Here is a 15,943-nt window from a genome sequence, read left to right on the forward strand (position 1 = left end):
TAAAGAGCTGTAGATGGTGATTCAGCTGTTCAAAAATGTCACGAAGGACTGGGGCACTGCTTGATTTCTGTTTACCTTCCTTAGTGCATGAACTTGAGTCTTCATGATTTCAAGTGGGCTGATGTACTCTTAGGCATCACATCTTTCTAGAAGGATGAAAGCGTTAAAGGGCAAAGGGTGGTCCATGTGAGTATCCCTCTTGTTATCAGAGAGTGAAAAGTTTTCCTGAACTCTACTCTGGTGGCCTCCCCTTGCATTTTATTGACCAGATGGGCACGTGTCCACTGGTAGCTTGAGGGTGGCTAGGGAGAAGTGGGTTGTGAAGGAAGTGGATCGGTTCTTCACCTGTCTTTTGTCTTAGAGCATGATTGTCATGGATCCAGACTTAGACTTGTATTAGAGCCCAGCTTGCACGTCACTTTTATCTTGGCCCTGTTTTGAAAATTTGGTGGCATCATCTGTTTTTAGAACATCAGAATATATTGGTCATCTGTAGCTATCCTATATGAGGAATTGGGGAGGACAAATGCAAGCACCTGGGACTGTGGTGGGTATTTTATATATGTGGTTCCTTTCACTACTCAGACAACCTCAGGAGGTAGATCAAACTGACTCAAAGGGTAACTCACTCACTGCCACACGATGATCAGCATTCCAGGACTCAAATTAAGCATGGTTGATTCATGGAATCATAAGAAGTTAATTATGCCTCGAGCACAGGGAATGAAGAGTGTAAAAGATTAAGTAAGGATTTAGACTCACTTAAAAATATTTCATTGTCATTTATTCATTCATAAGTACTTGCATGCTTATTAGGAGACTACAAACTATTCTAGGCCAAGGGGATACAAAGTTTAATGAGACAAAAGAGGCTCACGGTCTGATGAAAGACAATCATATTAATCAGTTTATCATGAAGTGCGATTAGTGCCACAGAGGAAGGAAGGAGAAAATGTTAGGGAGGATTTCCAGGAAGAGGATTTAGCCAGAAAAACAGAGGGAAGAAAGGCATACTAGGAGGAGGGAATAGCATTTGGAAAAATGTGTGGGTAGGAAATGTGCGTAAGTTGAGGAATGCCAGTTCTCTCAGTGCTTCTGGAGAGGGACTGCAATTAAGGAAGAGGCCAGAGATGCAGCTGGGCATTGTACCAAGTGCCTTTGTCTCACACAACTTAGGTTCCCCCTTACAGGGTGATAGGAAAGGGTGTCTATACTACCAGCAAACAGTGGGGTTTAGAGGGGCAGGTAAAGAAGCTGTTGAGTCAGTCCACTGACAGGGTCTGCAGGTGACTGAGTGTGGGATGAGAGGAATACTGTGCCTCTCACCCAGGCCTGTGGCTATGTAAGTAAGCAGGGCTATGACAGTGGCCTTCGCCAGAGTGAGAAGTGTGGGAGCAGCAAGTCTGTGGCAGGAGGAGCTCCAGTCAGAGACATCCATCTGCACACTCCGCCCTTTCTGCAGGATAGAAACAGCCTACTCTCCCTCGCCTGACTGCTGCCTTCCTGGGTCAGGCCTGATGAAAGCTCACCCTGGCATCTGGCTGGTTCAGGACTTGGCCTCTTAGACCCCAGTAGGCAGGTGAGATGTCTTACTCAAGACACATCCGGGCCTGGAGTTGTGGTTCAGTGGTAGAGCACTTGTCTCGCATGTATGAGAGAGTTTGATCCTCAGCACCACATAAGAATAAATAAATAAAATAAAAGGTATTGTGTCCACCCGCAAGTAAAAAAATACATATTTAAAAAAAAAAAAAGACACATAGCCAATTAGTTGCTGATCTGAGCCTTCCATGCAGGCCTCCTGACTGGTGGGCCTACTGCTTTCAGTTCTCCCCTGCTCCATGTTTTGCTCCAACAGGTGAGCTAAGATTATCAGAACATGCCTGCCATTGTTTGGGGAATATCAGTCCAAATTTTGTGTGTGGCTGAGGTTACCTACCAACTTATATGTGGCTGTGATAACTTTCATGCAAATTTATCTGTATCTCTGTCTTCTTTTGAGTTATAACTAAGGGAAGGTGAAAGCTGAAAGGCCTTTTTTTGGGGGGGGGGTGTTGTTTTAGTTTCTTTGTGATTGTGCTCCTAACTGGGAGCTAGGAGGTGTTTTATTCATTCATGTATTTATTTTTCAATCTCCTTCAAGAATGAGAAGAAAATATAAAGTGTTTTTGTATAGATCTGGACAAGTCACCTAATTAGTATCACACTCCATTAATTACTTCTTATTAAGTAGTGTGGAGCTTTATCACTGTTTCGAGTCATGGATACTTCTAAGAATCTGGTAAAAGTTGTAGACTCTCTTCCTCCAAAAAGGTACATACTGGATTGGATCACATTCTGCTGGTTTCAAGGAAGGCACTAGCTTAAGCAGAAAGAGGAATTTGTTATGAGGAACTCAGGGCATCCTGATTTCTAAGCAACTTGGGGAAGGAAGTCCTGAAATAGGGCTTGGCCAACAGCTGGAAGCAAGGACCCGATGCTGGGGCTCTCTCACGAGTGACATGGTCTCTCCATGTTCCTGTCCCTTCTCCATGCAAATGCACTTCTTTGCATCCATGTTACCTCATGGTTCCCAAGACAACATCACCTGAGGTTCTAGCCAGCAGCAGAAGTAAAGGCCAATGTCCCTTAATCCCAATTCCAAATTTCTGGAAGAGAACATGAGGTTGCCTACTTAAATTGTGTTCATAGCTATCAAACTTGTTCATACGATTTATGTATAAATTCAGGGCATCTTTGGACCTACTACCCCCAAACTATGGTCTTCAAGTGACAAACCCCTGACTAGAGAAATTAGGTGCTGATAACCAGCAGTATTACTTTTTAGCTATAGAACTGCTACAAAAAAATAATAATAATACATTTGAGTAGAGGGTACTTACACAAATATAGAGCCTAAGAACATTTGCTCTGTGTAGGAGTTGTGAACTTTGAATGTCAGTTGAATGTCAATAGTTAAATTCCAGTATGGTGAATATGATGCATATTGAATTATAAGTTTCCAAGGTTATTGATACTATATTCATAACTTTTGCTCTTAAATGTTTAATAACAAGATGATAATATAATGTTATATTGAATTATAACCGTTTCCAAGGTCATTAATACTGTATTCCTAACTTTTGTTCTTAAAGGCTTGGAAGATTCAATTTTAATTACTGTTAACATGCTTCATAAATATCCAAGGGAATATAATGTAGACCTGTTAATACATCCAAAAAGCTAAACTCTGGTTCAAGTTGTTTTTTCTTCCACAGTTGGAGAAAATTGTGGTGTTTGGCTTGCCTCTTGGGGCATGTTAAACCACTTTTAATGCTGTCTTTTATTATTTTCTAACCATATACACTTTCCACACATATCTAACTAGCTGCCTTAGATGAAACCCCGATGTCTGGCCAAGCAGATGTAAATCTCAAGCAAGTGGCAAGTGGTAACTGAGGAACACAGTCCCCTGCTTGTGGTCCGACAGTATACGATGGAATGATTATAGACCTCATGGTCTCAGAGAGAAAATTAAATTTTTTTTTTCAGTTCCATAAGATGAACTGATAGCAGTGGGCAAAAACTGGCTAATAACTGGATTGACCTATCTGCCTATATTATATAGTATTAATGGTTAACTCTTTGGATCATTTACCTGGGATTTCTGGGACAATTCTTCACTTCAAAGAACAGAGGCATATTTGTATTGCTGTTCTCTGCTGTAAACAGTCACCACTCACATCAAAATCTGGAGGTTTCTGTGAAGGTCACAAGATGCCATCATGATGCCCTGTTAGTGACATGTTCTCAGTCCATGTAGCAGATCTTAAAAATGGATACCACTAAGTAACCGCAAAAACCCATTGCTGAGAGTTTAATGTTTTTAGTCTCTGGTCTCAGAAAATCCACCTTCTGTCATATTTTAATATCTGGGCATGCACATATTTTTTTCTCAGTAATCCTCTTTTATTGACTAATTCAACCTACATAATTGGGTTTGGGTACCACTGCCTGTCCTGTCCCCACAGCTTCCATGCCTGTCCTTTACACAGTTCACTCACGTGTTCTGAGTAACGCTTGTACTTTCTTCCAACTTGGCTGGAAACAGTCTCAGGAATTTTTCATTCATCAGACATTTTTTTTCCAAAGTTCTGAGACTAGGAGGGCCACCTTGAGAACTGCTTAATAGTGTGTTAGCATACTTCAGCAGGGTGTGTGTGTGAGTGTAAGAGAGAGAGAGACACAGAGAGAGAGAGAAGGGTGGGGGGAAAGAGGACAGAACTGCCTATATACCACATGCATATTTGGTGAGGGGCCAATTCTAGAAATAATACTTGCCAGCCAATATATCTAGACTATCTCACTGCTGTTATCTGGCTTGATATTACAGAAAGCCCATATTTATATGAGACATTTCTCAGTGGTGGTTAATAATGACTGAACTTTTGTCCTTACTTTAAGTTTTCCACCAGATCTCTCAGAATTGATGATGTCACTGGAATGAGTGTGTATCTGTTTCCTGTAGAGTGAACTCAGAGCTGGCAGCTAGATGTCTAGTGGTCTTGGATTCCCATGCCCTGTTATTTTCAAAAGCAGCAGCGAGGTTCCTCTGGAGGCAATCCCACCCACCACGCCAGAATTGCCAGAATTCTATCACATATTATTGGTCTGGACCGTGTGTACTTAACACTCAGGTTTCTGTGAGAATTGGCCAAATGTGTTTGAAGTAAGATTCTCATCCATAGCATTTATGTGTGAATATCTGAATATGATTAGAGTAAATGATTGTTCACAAAGAAGAAGGGAATTAAAAGAAATTTAGTGAAAACATACAGTCAAGATATAATTTTATTACATGCAGGTTTTTTGATTGACAACATCAAGATTTTCATTCAAGGCCAGTCTCATCAATTTTAACCTTCTGTCCTGCACTAGATTCTTTTTTTCTTTTTAAGAGAGAGAGAGAGAAAATTTTTTAATATTTATTTTTTAGTTTTCCGTGACACAACATCTTTATTTTATTTTTATGTGGTGCTGAGGATCGAACCCAGCGCCCCGCGCATGCCAGGCGACGCTCTACCGCTTGAGCCACATCCCCAGCCCTAGATTGTTTTTTTATATATTTATTTTTTAGTTGGGCACAATATCTTTATTTATTTATTTTTATGTGGTGCTGAGGATCGAACCCAGGGTCTCCACGTGCTAGGCGTGTGCTCTACTACTGAGCCACAACCCCAGCCCCCTGCACTAGATTCTTTACTGTGAAATGTGAAGAATTTTTATACTGACTTTAAATAGTTAGTGTCTACTCTTCCCTCCGTTCCTCATGTTAGTGAACGAGTGTTCCTATACTCCACTACAGAAGCCAGAAGCACCGATTCATCCTTGTCTTTGATTTCCCTCATCCTTCACCTCCAGTCCATCAGCAAGCGATGTTGATCTTGTAGCTCAGGGACATCCCCTACCTCCAGGCTTTCTTCATTTCTATACCATCAACCTTGCCAAGCCACCATCGACTTTCACCTCAAATCCTCAGTAGCCTCCCTGCCAGCCTTCCCATGTCCTCTTTGGAGGCCTTGGAGCAGTATCTGAAAATAATACATCATGTTTTCAGTAGCTTCTGGTTGAATTTAGGGCCAAATCCAGATTCCTTACTGTGGCCTGGAATGTTTTGTATAATCCCGTCTCTGCCTAATCCTCCAACAAGGAGGCGTCCCCTTCTTTGCTGTGGTCGCAGTGGCCTTCTTTCATTACTGGAGAAGCCAGGTTGTCTCCCAGCTCAGAGCCACTGTTTTTGCTGTCTCCCATACCTGGAAAGCACCTGCGCACATTTTACACAGCTGATTTGTTCTCATCTTAGGCCTTGGTTTAAATGTCACCTCCTCAAGAAGTCTTCCCTAATCACCTTTATCAAGCTAGGAGTCTCCATTCACTCTCTATCATAGCAGCATACTTATTTCATGTGTAGACTACATCATAATCTCAAATCTAAATTATTCTTATTGTATTTACCTGTTTATTGGCTACTTCCCATACCAGATCATAAACTTTGTATGGGCAGGGACTTCATGCTATGCTACTCACTAATACAGCACAGTAACTCCATAAATATTTGTTGAGTGAATAAAGAAGCCCTTGATTCTAGTTTACAGTTGTAAAGTTTACTTCTTGAACCTAAGCATTGAAGTAAAAATATTTAATTTTATGTTGTAGGATTTTTTTTTTTTTGTGTGTGTGTGTGTGTACTGAAGTACACATAATATGAAATTGACAACTTTGACCATTTTTAGGTATGTAGTCCAGTGTCATTTAGTAAATTCACATTTTTGGACAACTATCCCCACTATCTATTTCCAGAACTTTGAAAAATCTTTCTAAACTGAAACTCTTTGTCCATTAACTCTCCTTTTCTCCTTGCCCCCCAACCTCTAGCAGCCCGTATTCTACTGATGTCTTTAAGAATTTGACAACTCTGGGTACCTCACAATAGTGGAATCTACAGTAGGGTATTTTTAATAAATTTATTTTTATTGCCCTTTTACTAACATAGGCCTTTATTCAGTACTCGATGTTGCTAGTGATCTGTTACTGAAAATCTCATTTGTAATAATACTCTAATGATAAAACATTAAGATCCACTGAAATTTTTGTTCACCTTTTGTCGAACTTATAATTGGAAAATAAATAATCTCATAAGGCACCTTTAAGATATGCAGGTTGATCTGGAAATATTTATATTTAATGTCATTGATTATAGAGCCCTGTACTGTTATGTTCTTACTTTTGCTTTAAGATTGTAGAGAATGTTCTTTGCTTGGTGACTTTGAAGAAATTGTAACAGAGCAACTAAATCAAATTGTTCTCTGACACTGTTATTTTTTTTTCTTGCTGCTGCTCAGTAGTTGCTGCTCTGTGGTGAAAATAGAATTTGATGTAACGTGGCACTTCATACAAGCCATTTTAAAAGTGAATAAATCAGAGCCAACTGGTTCTTTGAAGTAGGATATGCAGACCATTAAAAATGAAGAAATCCTCTATGATTTTATTATCTTGATGGTAATATGTCACCCAAACCAGGATTTGACTTCTACCCATTTCCCATCCATTTTTTCTAGTAAACGTAGTTCAGTGATAACTTTGGGGGAAAATTCAAGTCACAAATGTAATGAAGGATTTACAATGAAGAAATAAATAATATCAGGTAAATTGTTATTTCAAACTGAGATATTCTCTTAACCTGAACATGATTTCTTACTGTTTTCTTCATCATGGAACAGAATAAAATGTGGTAACAATTTTCTATAGTTGAATTGCTGCCACACATAATTGGGTCCCACAGAACTTCAGCCAGGATTTTGGTGAATTGCTTAGTCTGCATGTTAGATTAAAAGGTGTACAACAAACTACCTTGTTTCTGCAGTTTTGAATAATATTTATATTTAAGTTTATAGTGATAATACTTTTAATTTATGAACAAATTTAAAATAGAAAGTACTAACAGAAATATTTTGTGCATATTCTTATGCTTTATTTTTAGTTATTTTAAATTTAGTGACAGTTAAAGCATGCTTGAGAGACAGTGGCTAAAGTAGAATCATTTTTCATGATGTTACTTAGTAAATTTTTTTCTTTTCTTTCTTTCTTTTTTTTTTTTTTTTTGGTGGTGCTGGGGATTGAACTCAGGACCTTGTGCATGCGAAGCAAGCACTCTACCAACTGAGCTATACCCCAGCCCCTGACTTAGTGAATTTTGATTATTGTATTCAACCTAACTACCAGCTTCAGCACTGGGAAGGTACAGTACATGGACATTCATGGTAGTGGCACAAGGTCATATATATCAATGCACTTTGAAAAACCAGGAAGAGGGAGACTGGAAATGGATTCCAGTTAATTATTACGACAATGCAATAGTGGACAATCAGTCTTTTAAAATTTTGCCTTTGTTATTTAGTGTGATGAGTTTTCAGTTAATGTAGTTTATTATAATATAATTAGTAAAGAATATAATAAAGTTTCATAAGAGAGCAACATTTTGGAAATGAATATTATTTTGCCGTGATTAGAATGTCCATCCTAGTGAAGAAATACTGGGTTATGTTGAAGTCAGTGATGCCAGTTTATGGGCTATTTTATGTTTTTAAGGTTTTACTTTCATGTAAGCAGTTAACCATCTTACAGACATCTCCAATTCATTATGGAACATTAGCACTCCTCAGTAAAACAGGGAGAGAGAGAGAATTTTGAGACTTTTAGGGGAATCACCCTGGGGAGCTTTTGCAAAATGTGGATGTCTGGGTCCTATGCCACGTGTCCGATTTCATGGGGGAAGTCTAGGAGGGGACAAGGGTGTGGCCCAGGCATCAGTATTTTGTAAAAATTCCCCAGGTGATTCTGTGATGTCCTAAGGTTAATGATGACTGGAGGAAGAAGAAGTAACAGCTATTATTATGAGGCGGATTATGATAATGGGGCCTTTTTTTTTTTTTATTTCCTTTGGACTAAAAGTTCTCTGAACTCCTTCCTCTGAAAGTTGTATTGAAATCCCACAGACCAACTTACCTGGGAGAAATAGGCCTACTGTGACCCTCTCTGTCATAAATAAATTGATATCTCATTCTTTTATTTGTAATTTTCATGAAAAGAAGGATTTAAAATAATTGGAGCCTAGTGCCCAAAATTATATCCTTGTGCCTTCCCTGCAGTTTGTGGTTTAGTGACTGGGCAGGAGTGACAAGAATTCTTTGCACCACAGAATATTCTTTCCCTGTAAATGATGCATTGGCTTCAGGGTGAAGTCTGATTAGAAATGAAAGTGAAATAATGCTGTAAACCACAGCATTCTGAACTGCAGAGCTGAGAGTGAGTTGAGCTTAGAGGCCACAGTGCATGGTCTGAGCCCAAGCCTGAAGGACAGATTGAATAGGACTGAGAGAAGTCCTTGTACTAACCACTCAGAATGGGAACATGTAGTAGCAGAATTTCCCCGGAACCAGCCACACTGCAGTAAGCCAGTTAAAAACAATTAAAATTTCATTTTAATTTTGGAAAGGCTTGGCCTGTTGCCCTAGTTCATGAAGGTCTTTTAAAGAAGTTATTGTAGAGCAATTCGCACATAGAAAGTAGTTCTAATACTATATTTTAGTTACTGTTAGTTGCATTCAGAATGATGATTTACATTGAAGCCAACAATGAGTCAGATGTTATACAAGCATTGAATTAGGTATATTCCTTGTCCAGTGTTGGGACTATCTGAAAATAAAAGAAAGAAAAAAAGAGTATGTAAATTTAGCTTAATAGCACATAAGTGCTATGTGAATAATTGTAAATAATTGGATTATTACTAAAGAATTGGGAGTGTGGACAGATTTCTTTCTCTGGTTGGAGTATTGAACTAAAAAACAGCAAAACTTTGGCAAACTGAATGAAGTGCAGGACAAAAAGCATATGCCGCCAAATCGGAATGACATTTGAAAACCACGTTAACACACATTTCCAAGAGATTTTTATCTCCAAATATATTTTATCCACATTATACTTCTCTCCAATCAGAAATTTTTAGTAAAAATATGAGTCTCGAGTATATTTATGTTCACTTGCTAATCTTTATTTTTGTGGAGCGTGGGGTGCTGGGGATTGAACTCAGCAGCACTTGACCACTGAGTCACATCCTCAGTCCTACAGCCGCTGGGATTACAGGCATGTGCCACTGTGCGCGGCCACTAATTTTTACTGTCAAGCCAATTCTTCCTTTTTCTCTACAGACAAAATTACTTTGTCTGTAGTGAGAAGTATCTAACATGGAAGTAGGTGAAGTCCATAAATTCTATTCCATATACTCAAACTATTTGCCAAATACCCAAATAAACTTAACAAAGATAGGTCCCTATGAACTATGGAGACACTTTATGTATGTTGTCAATTGACAAGTGCCATACCTGTCCGATGCTTTTTTTATTGAAATAAGAACAGAAAAATCTTGAGGTTTCTTTCCTCCCCTTTTATGAAGATCTTCCAACAAGGAATCAAATCTGAAGTCATGAACCAGTGTGAGATAGGACCAAATTGAATTTTTCTTGGCATTTCACGGGGTGCCTGGATTTTGCTGGTGTCACAAACAGAACTCTATGTTGCATCTACCCTGAATTTTGGCAAATCTCGTATATAATTCCATAGAGTATTTTGGCAAAATGAGGAGGGAAAACAAATTCAAGAAGTGTTGAAGAACAAATTATAATAAATTTAAGTTCACTTTCCATTATGCTTTTTCAAAATAGATTGAAAATGGCATGCTAGCATGAATCTGTTTGATTAAAGCATTTGCACTTGTGTCAGTAAATTAGCGGGAAAGAAATAAATGAAGCTAAATTCTCTTCCTTGTTAGCTAACATAGGAAGTTGTAATTATTTTTTAAATAAAAGATTACACTGCTGTAATCTTTTTAATCTCACATACAAAGTTCGTAGAATCATAAAAAACTTGATGGCTGTTGCATGAACTAGACATTTTTCATTCTAAACAGACTTCATCATCAGTGTACACTGAACATTATGTATAATAATGAAAAATTATAAGCAAATTAAATGATACATAGTAAGAAAATTATTGAATAATTTATAACTTGATGGAAAATGAGAACAGTTAAATTGTTTTGCAATAGTATTTAATTACTTGGGAAATGTTGTTGGCACTGTTTAGTGCAAAAAAATAAATATTTAAAATTGTATATTTAGTAAAATATTTTGTGATTAAAAAATAAAACATGAATTTATATATGATAATATAATCAATGTTATCAGGTGGTTCAATATGAACAATTACATTTCCTATTTATGTACTACTGTCTTTTCTGTCAGGCGATGGGGCTAGGTATGGCAAGATGATGTAGAGATTGGGAGAATGGGTCTAAGTTTGTTTTTTTGGAAAGGTAAGGCTGGTGATATTCATGTAGAATAAACACAGTTTTTTTTTCTTTTTTTACCAGTTTGCATATCATTGTGCTTATGTACCCTTAAATTTTTTCTTTAAACTGAGTTAAAAGTGTCTTTAGGTCTAAGGATATATATAATTCAAAGTATGCTTGCCTAGCATGTGTGAGGCCCTGGTTTCTATCCCTAGCAGTGAAAAAATAAAGTATTTTAAAATTCATCATCATGCATATATATCTGTGAAATCACAAGTATGGCACATTTATAGCTCTTATTAATTAAAATTAAAACAAATAAATGACAATAAAATAAAATCCAAAGGGTGTTACATCCCATCAGTAATGCACACAGCACACTGGTAGATGCTGGCTTAGAGGAGGGGAGATGTGGATATGAGGACTCACGTTTTACCATCCTGCCTGTTTCCCAAGTGCTATCATAATTAGAGCTTGTTTCAGTGTACTTTCCTGGGGTGGAGTTTTGTGCTTGGAATTCCTCTGAAGGATGATCTTGCAGCATGGGCTTTGGGGAGGTGCTATTTCTGCAAAGCCAGTGACCAGAGGTTCACTCCAGACACTACTGTAAAGAAGAGTTGTCCTTAGTAAGTTACATGTCTGAATCCTATGAACTGTTTAAATAAAGAACAAAAGGAAGTAAGGAGGAATGGAAGGAAGGAAAGAAGGTAGGGAAGGAGAGAGGAAGGGAGGGAGGGAGGGGAAAAGAAGAACAACCCAGTGGTTTCACTAGCATGACAAGTGATTTTCACAAAACTGCAGAATTAGTGGTGAATAGCAATTTTGGGATCATTTAGGTCAACCTCAGTCTCATGGAACATTTTACAGTTTCAGAGATGACATAAGGAAGTGTTGGGAGGTAGAAAGGGCTTATGAGTCCTGCCCTAGCCCTGCCTCCCCTATCTGTCAAGGTCACTGCAGAACAGAAAGAAGTACAAGGGCCCTGGTTCTCTCACATGCTGGATTTCCTCCTCTGTGCTCACTATGCGCCTTAATCTTCCTTGTTTGTTGGTTGCTGAGTTCAGATCTACCTTCTCCCTATAGGGCAAACAAAAAATAAAAAGGAGAGGGCTGTGCTTGGAAATCCTCCTGTGCCTTTAGCTTTTTTTTTTTTCCTGTTTGCTTTAAGATGGTCCTTTAGCCTATCATCCTTACTGTTCATATTAAATACCTGTTGTGTTATATATGAGTACATTTTTCTAAAAAAGAAAAAACAACTTTTGTTTAGTTGATTATTTTTATTGAAATAAGATGATCCCAATTCAAAAGAAACAACCATTTTTTTGTTCAAGAAATTCTCAGGAAGAAGGTTCCATGACTTGATTCATTGAAAGTTTTGAAATTCTTTGCTTTCTCCCACCCAAATAAAAACAGGCTATAAGCTCTTAGAAGGCAGGCATTTATTCTCTATCATTTAATTTCTTAACTGGTACACATAAATATAAAAATAGTCCCTAGTAATGTGGTAATGTGAAGCTTTAATACATCTACATATTGTATCATGTTTAAACCAGGTTAAACCTATCTATCTCCTCAAACACTTATCATTTCTTTTTGGTGAAAACTCTAAACATACCTTCTTCTAGTTTTTTATATGTATAGGTAACATTATACCTATCTGTAGTCAACTAACTGTGCAGTAGTACTCCAGAACTTCTTTCTCCCACCCAATTTGGTACGTATTGGTCAGTCTCTCGCTGCCATCCTCTCTCTTCCCTACTCCCCTGACCACCAGCTTTAGAAACTATCATTCCACTCTTAACTGCCAGGAGATCAGCCTTTTGCATTCAACATATATGAACTAGATCCTGGGGTACTCACTTCTGTTTCTGGCTTGGTTCATTTAACATGATGATCTCTACTTCAGGCCCATGATAGGATTTCATCTTTCTTCAAGGTTGAATAGTATTCCACAGTGTGTATGTACCACATATTCTTTATCCATTCATTAGTCAATGGACTCTCAGGTTGTTTCCATTTCCTGAGTATTGAGAACAGTGCTGCAGTGATCATGGAAGGGAAGAGTCTAATCGACAAACTTATTCCAGTTCACTGAAGCATCTGTGTCACACACAGGGCTGATTCAGTGTATGCACCACAGATTTTCTTAGTGAATGAGTGGACAATAATATTAAAATGTTCTATTTTTACAGCAATTCACAGTTATAAAGAGTTTTCTACCAGTTCACCTGATCCTCACGATGGCACCTTCAAAGTGGCTAGGAACAGATGCTCAGAAGTAGAAAGGTCAGCCTAGGGCTTCACATGGAGTCAGTGATGTACAATTCCCTCCCAGAATCCAATTCTCCATTTGGAGTTGAACAAGACAGGGCCTAGCTGTTTCTCTGTATGATTGTTCTTGCTTTTCTGGACTGTCATGGACTCCTTTATTTTCAGATTACAGAACAGGCCCATGTTTCACTGTGGTCAGCAACCAGATGTGCCAGGGACAGCTCAGCGGGATTGTCTGCACAAAAACCCTCTGCTGTGCCACGGTTGGCCGAGCCTGGGGCCACCCCTGTGAGATGTGTCCTGCCCAACCTCACCCTTGCCGCCGGGGCTTCATTCCAAACATCCGCACAGGAGCGTGTCAAGGTAAACCTGGGCTCATGGAGTTGAGAATGAATGCATCGTACCTGCTGTAGAGATGTTCTCCAGTGGAGTCAGGGAGAATGGAAAAGCAGTGTCAGAGACATAACCCCACACTTTCACTGATAGCGTGACATCCAGCTAAGGGCTTAGGAACGTAGCTCACGAGAGAGAAGCTGAAGTCTCAGTGGGTTTTCTTGCCAGCAGCTTCCCCCGGATCCAGGCTGTGTTTCCATGCACCTCTGACCCCAGGGGTGCTGTGATTCTATGTTAATGCTGTGTGGAAGCACAAAGCAAGATAGGTGAACAAGGTAGATTATGTTGTTCTTTTTATTCCCCCTTCATTTGAAACTGAGTACTAGGTCTCGTGGGTTGTACTTAACTGACCTGAGGAAAATTGTTCCTCTGGACATTTGACATGCTACATTATGCATTTTTTAAAACAAGTCAGAAATAAATTAGGATTGGTTTCACAGTTTTAAATATCCCCAGATGTCGCCTGCTCGCTGCTTCTTCTACCTCCCCTAGAAGCCCTTACTCTGTTTTTGGCTTTTATTCCTGTTCCTCCAGCTGTACAAATTCTTTTATTGTCTGGCTGTCTGGCAGGAAGGAGGAGGAAGTGAACAGAGGCAATTCTATTAAACTGATGGGCCTGAACACTCTCAGGCTATCTCTGTTTCCTTAGATGTCTTCAGGGCTTTTTTTAAAAGCCAGTTGCAATATTTTCAGAAAATTCAAGATATGCTTTTCTGAAGTGAACAGATAATAGTTTGGCTTTGTTCTATATGTTAATTCTAAGGGTGAGATGCAATAAAGCAGAACTTGAGCTTGGTCTCATGGTTTTGTGGGTCTCTGTTAAATTATACTTTGATAAATTCCACATCTGATATGGCTAGTCCTGCACCCTGGCTTTCAAATACAACAGACAAATCCTTTGTATGCCTTTGAACATATCCGAAGCAGCCAGAAGTCACTTTGGAGCCCTAAAATTATAAAGGGCTTGATCACTGGATTTTATAAAATTAAGAGTAAGTGCCATGTTTGATTCCTTCTTATTTTCCCCATTCTTAGAAAGGCCCAGAGTTTTGAAGAATTTGTTGGTTTTAGTGTTCTGAAGCTAGCCATGAACTTGTTGACAGAGACTAGAAAGGCAGGCCTTGAGTGCCCAGCTGCCTGTCATCGAGTCATGGTCCAAGGCTAGGGTGTTGAGAAGTGGGGACAGAGAGGGACAGGGAGTGGGAAGAACTTGCCTCCTCTTTAGATTGATGTTCATTCCATATAATCTGGATTTTTCTCCAGTTTGCTTCCTGTTCCTTTCTGACTGCTATCCAACATCTAAGGAATTTTTTAAAGGCTTTTTTTTTTTAAATAAGAAAATTTGTGAAAACCCATGGGGTCAAAATAATTGTTAGGTTGCCACTTGGAGAATAGAGTCCTTCATTTTATTCGTTATTGTCTTTGTTGTTGTTGTTTGTTTATTTGATTTTTTATTTTTTGGACCATCATGGGATATCTTCTTGCTGTTTTCCCAGACCTTGGGCCAGATGTGAGGAGTTGCTGGCAAATAGGTTCATAGAGGAGCCTATTCTGTTGTCAGTCTTGGCTCATTCAGCCAGGGGAGAGTTGCCCTCATAGACATTTCCTGTTGGCCAAATATCTTGATCAGCAAGACATTCTAGATATGTTTGTATGTAAAAATCTTGATTTCATATAGCCTTTTAGTAAACATTTAACATATCAAGGGAATGGAAAATTCCAATCTAAGATTAAACTGAAATTGGCTATAAAATAAAATTCAATTGTATTTCAATATAGTAATTCATTTGTCAGAGCATTTAAAACAACAAGTGATATTTTTATATCAGAATAAAGAGCTCTTACTCCTTTCACTATGTGGTGACTTTTCTTGAGAACACAGATGAAGGCCTTACAAACAGAACTGGCTTCTTTACTCAGTAAAGAATGAAACTAAAGACATTGGTCTTCCAGGTTTCTAGAACAGAGTACAGGAGGAAACAAATGTTTCAATGAGGGCTCTTTTTTTAAAAAAAATTCTAATTTGTTATATGTAACAGCAGAATGCATTACAATTCACATTATACATATAGAACACAATTTTCATATCTCTGGTTATACACAAAGTAGAGTCACACCCATTCATGTCTTCTCACATGGACTTACTGGGGGGTCTTTTTCTGTGATGTGAAGGGATGCAGAGATGGAGAGAGTATGTGTGTACTTCTGCAGTCTTCATAGATGAATGCAGTGAGCCTGAGATGATTAATGTTGTTTTGGGAAGTTTAGTATTTGGGGTTACACAGAGGAGCACAGGTTAGTCCTTAGGTGCTGGGGAAAGAGCATTAAATAAAGTGGACAAAGTTTCTGTTCTTTGGAAGCTTATATTGAAGAGTTTTCAAAACAAAACGAACA

At 38.5% G+C, this 15,943-nt stretch overlaps 1 protein-coding gene across 4 annotated transcripts in view; it reads left to right on the forward strand.

The window, feature by feature from the left end:
* Positions 1 to 15,943, forward strand: part of Fbn1 (fibrillin 1) — a 222,372-nt gene that overhangs the window by 89,442 nt on the left and 116,987 nt on the right. For all 4 annotated transcript variants that reach the window (XM_078049643.1, XM_078049640.1, XM_078049641.1 and 1 more), the window contains exon 7: positions 13,322 to 13,519. In XM_078049643.1, coding sequence (XP_077905769.1) covers positions 13,322 to 13,519 — 198 coding nt within the window. The remainder of the gene's footprint in view (positions 1 to 13,321; positions 13,520 to 15,943) is intronic.

This window comes from Ictidomys tridecemlineatus, chromosome 5 (assembly GCF_052094955.1).
Source record: "Ictidomys tridecemlineatus isolate mIctTri1 chromosome 5, mIctTri1.hap1, whole genome shotgun sequence".
In the NCBI taxonomy this organism is placed as follows: domain Eukaryota; kingdom Metazoa; phylum Chordata; class Mammalia; order Rodentia; family Sciuridae; genus Ictidomys; species Ictidomys tridecemlineatus.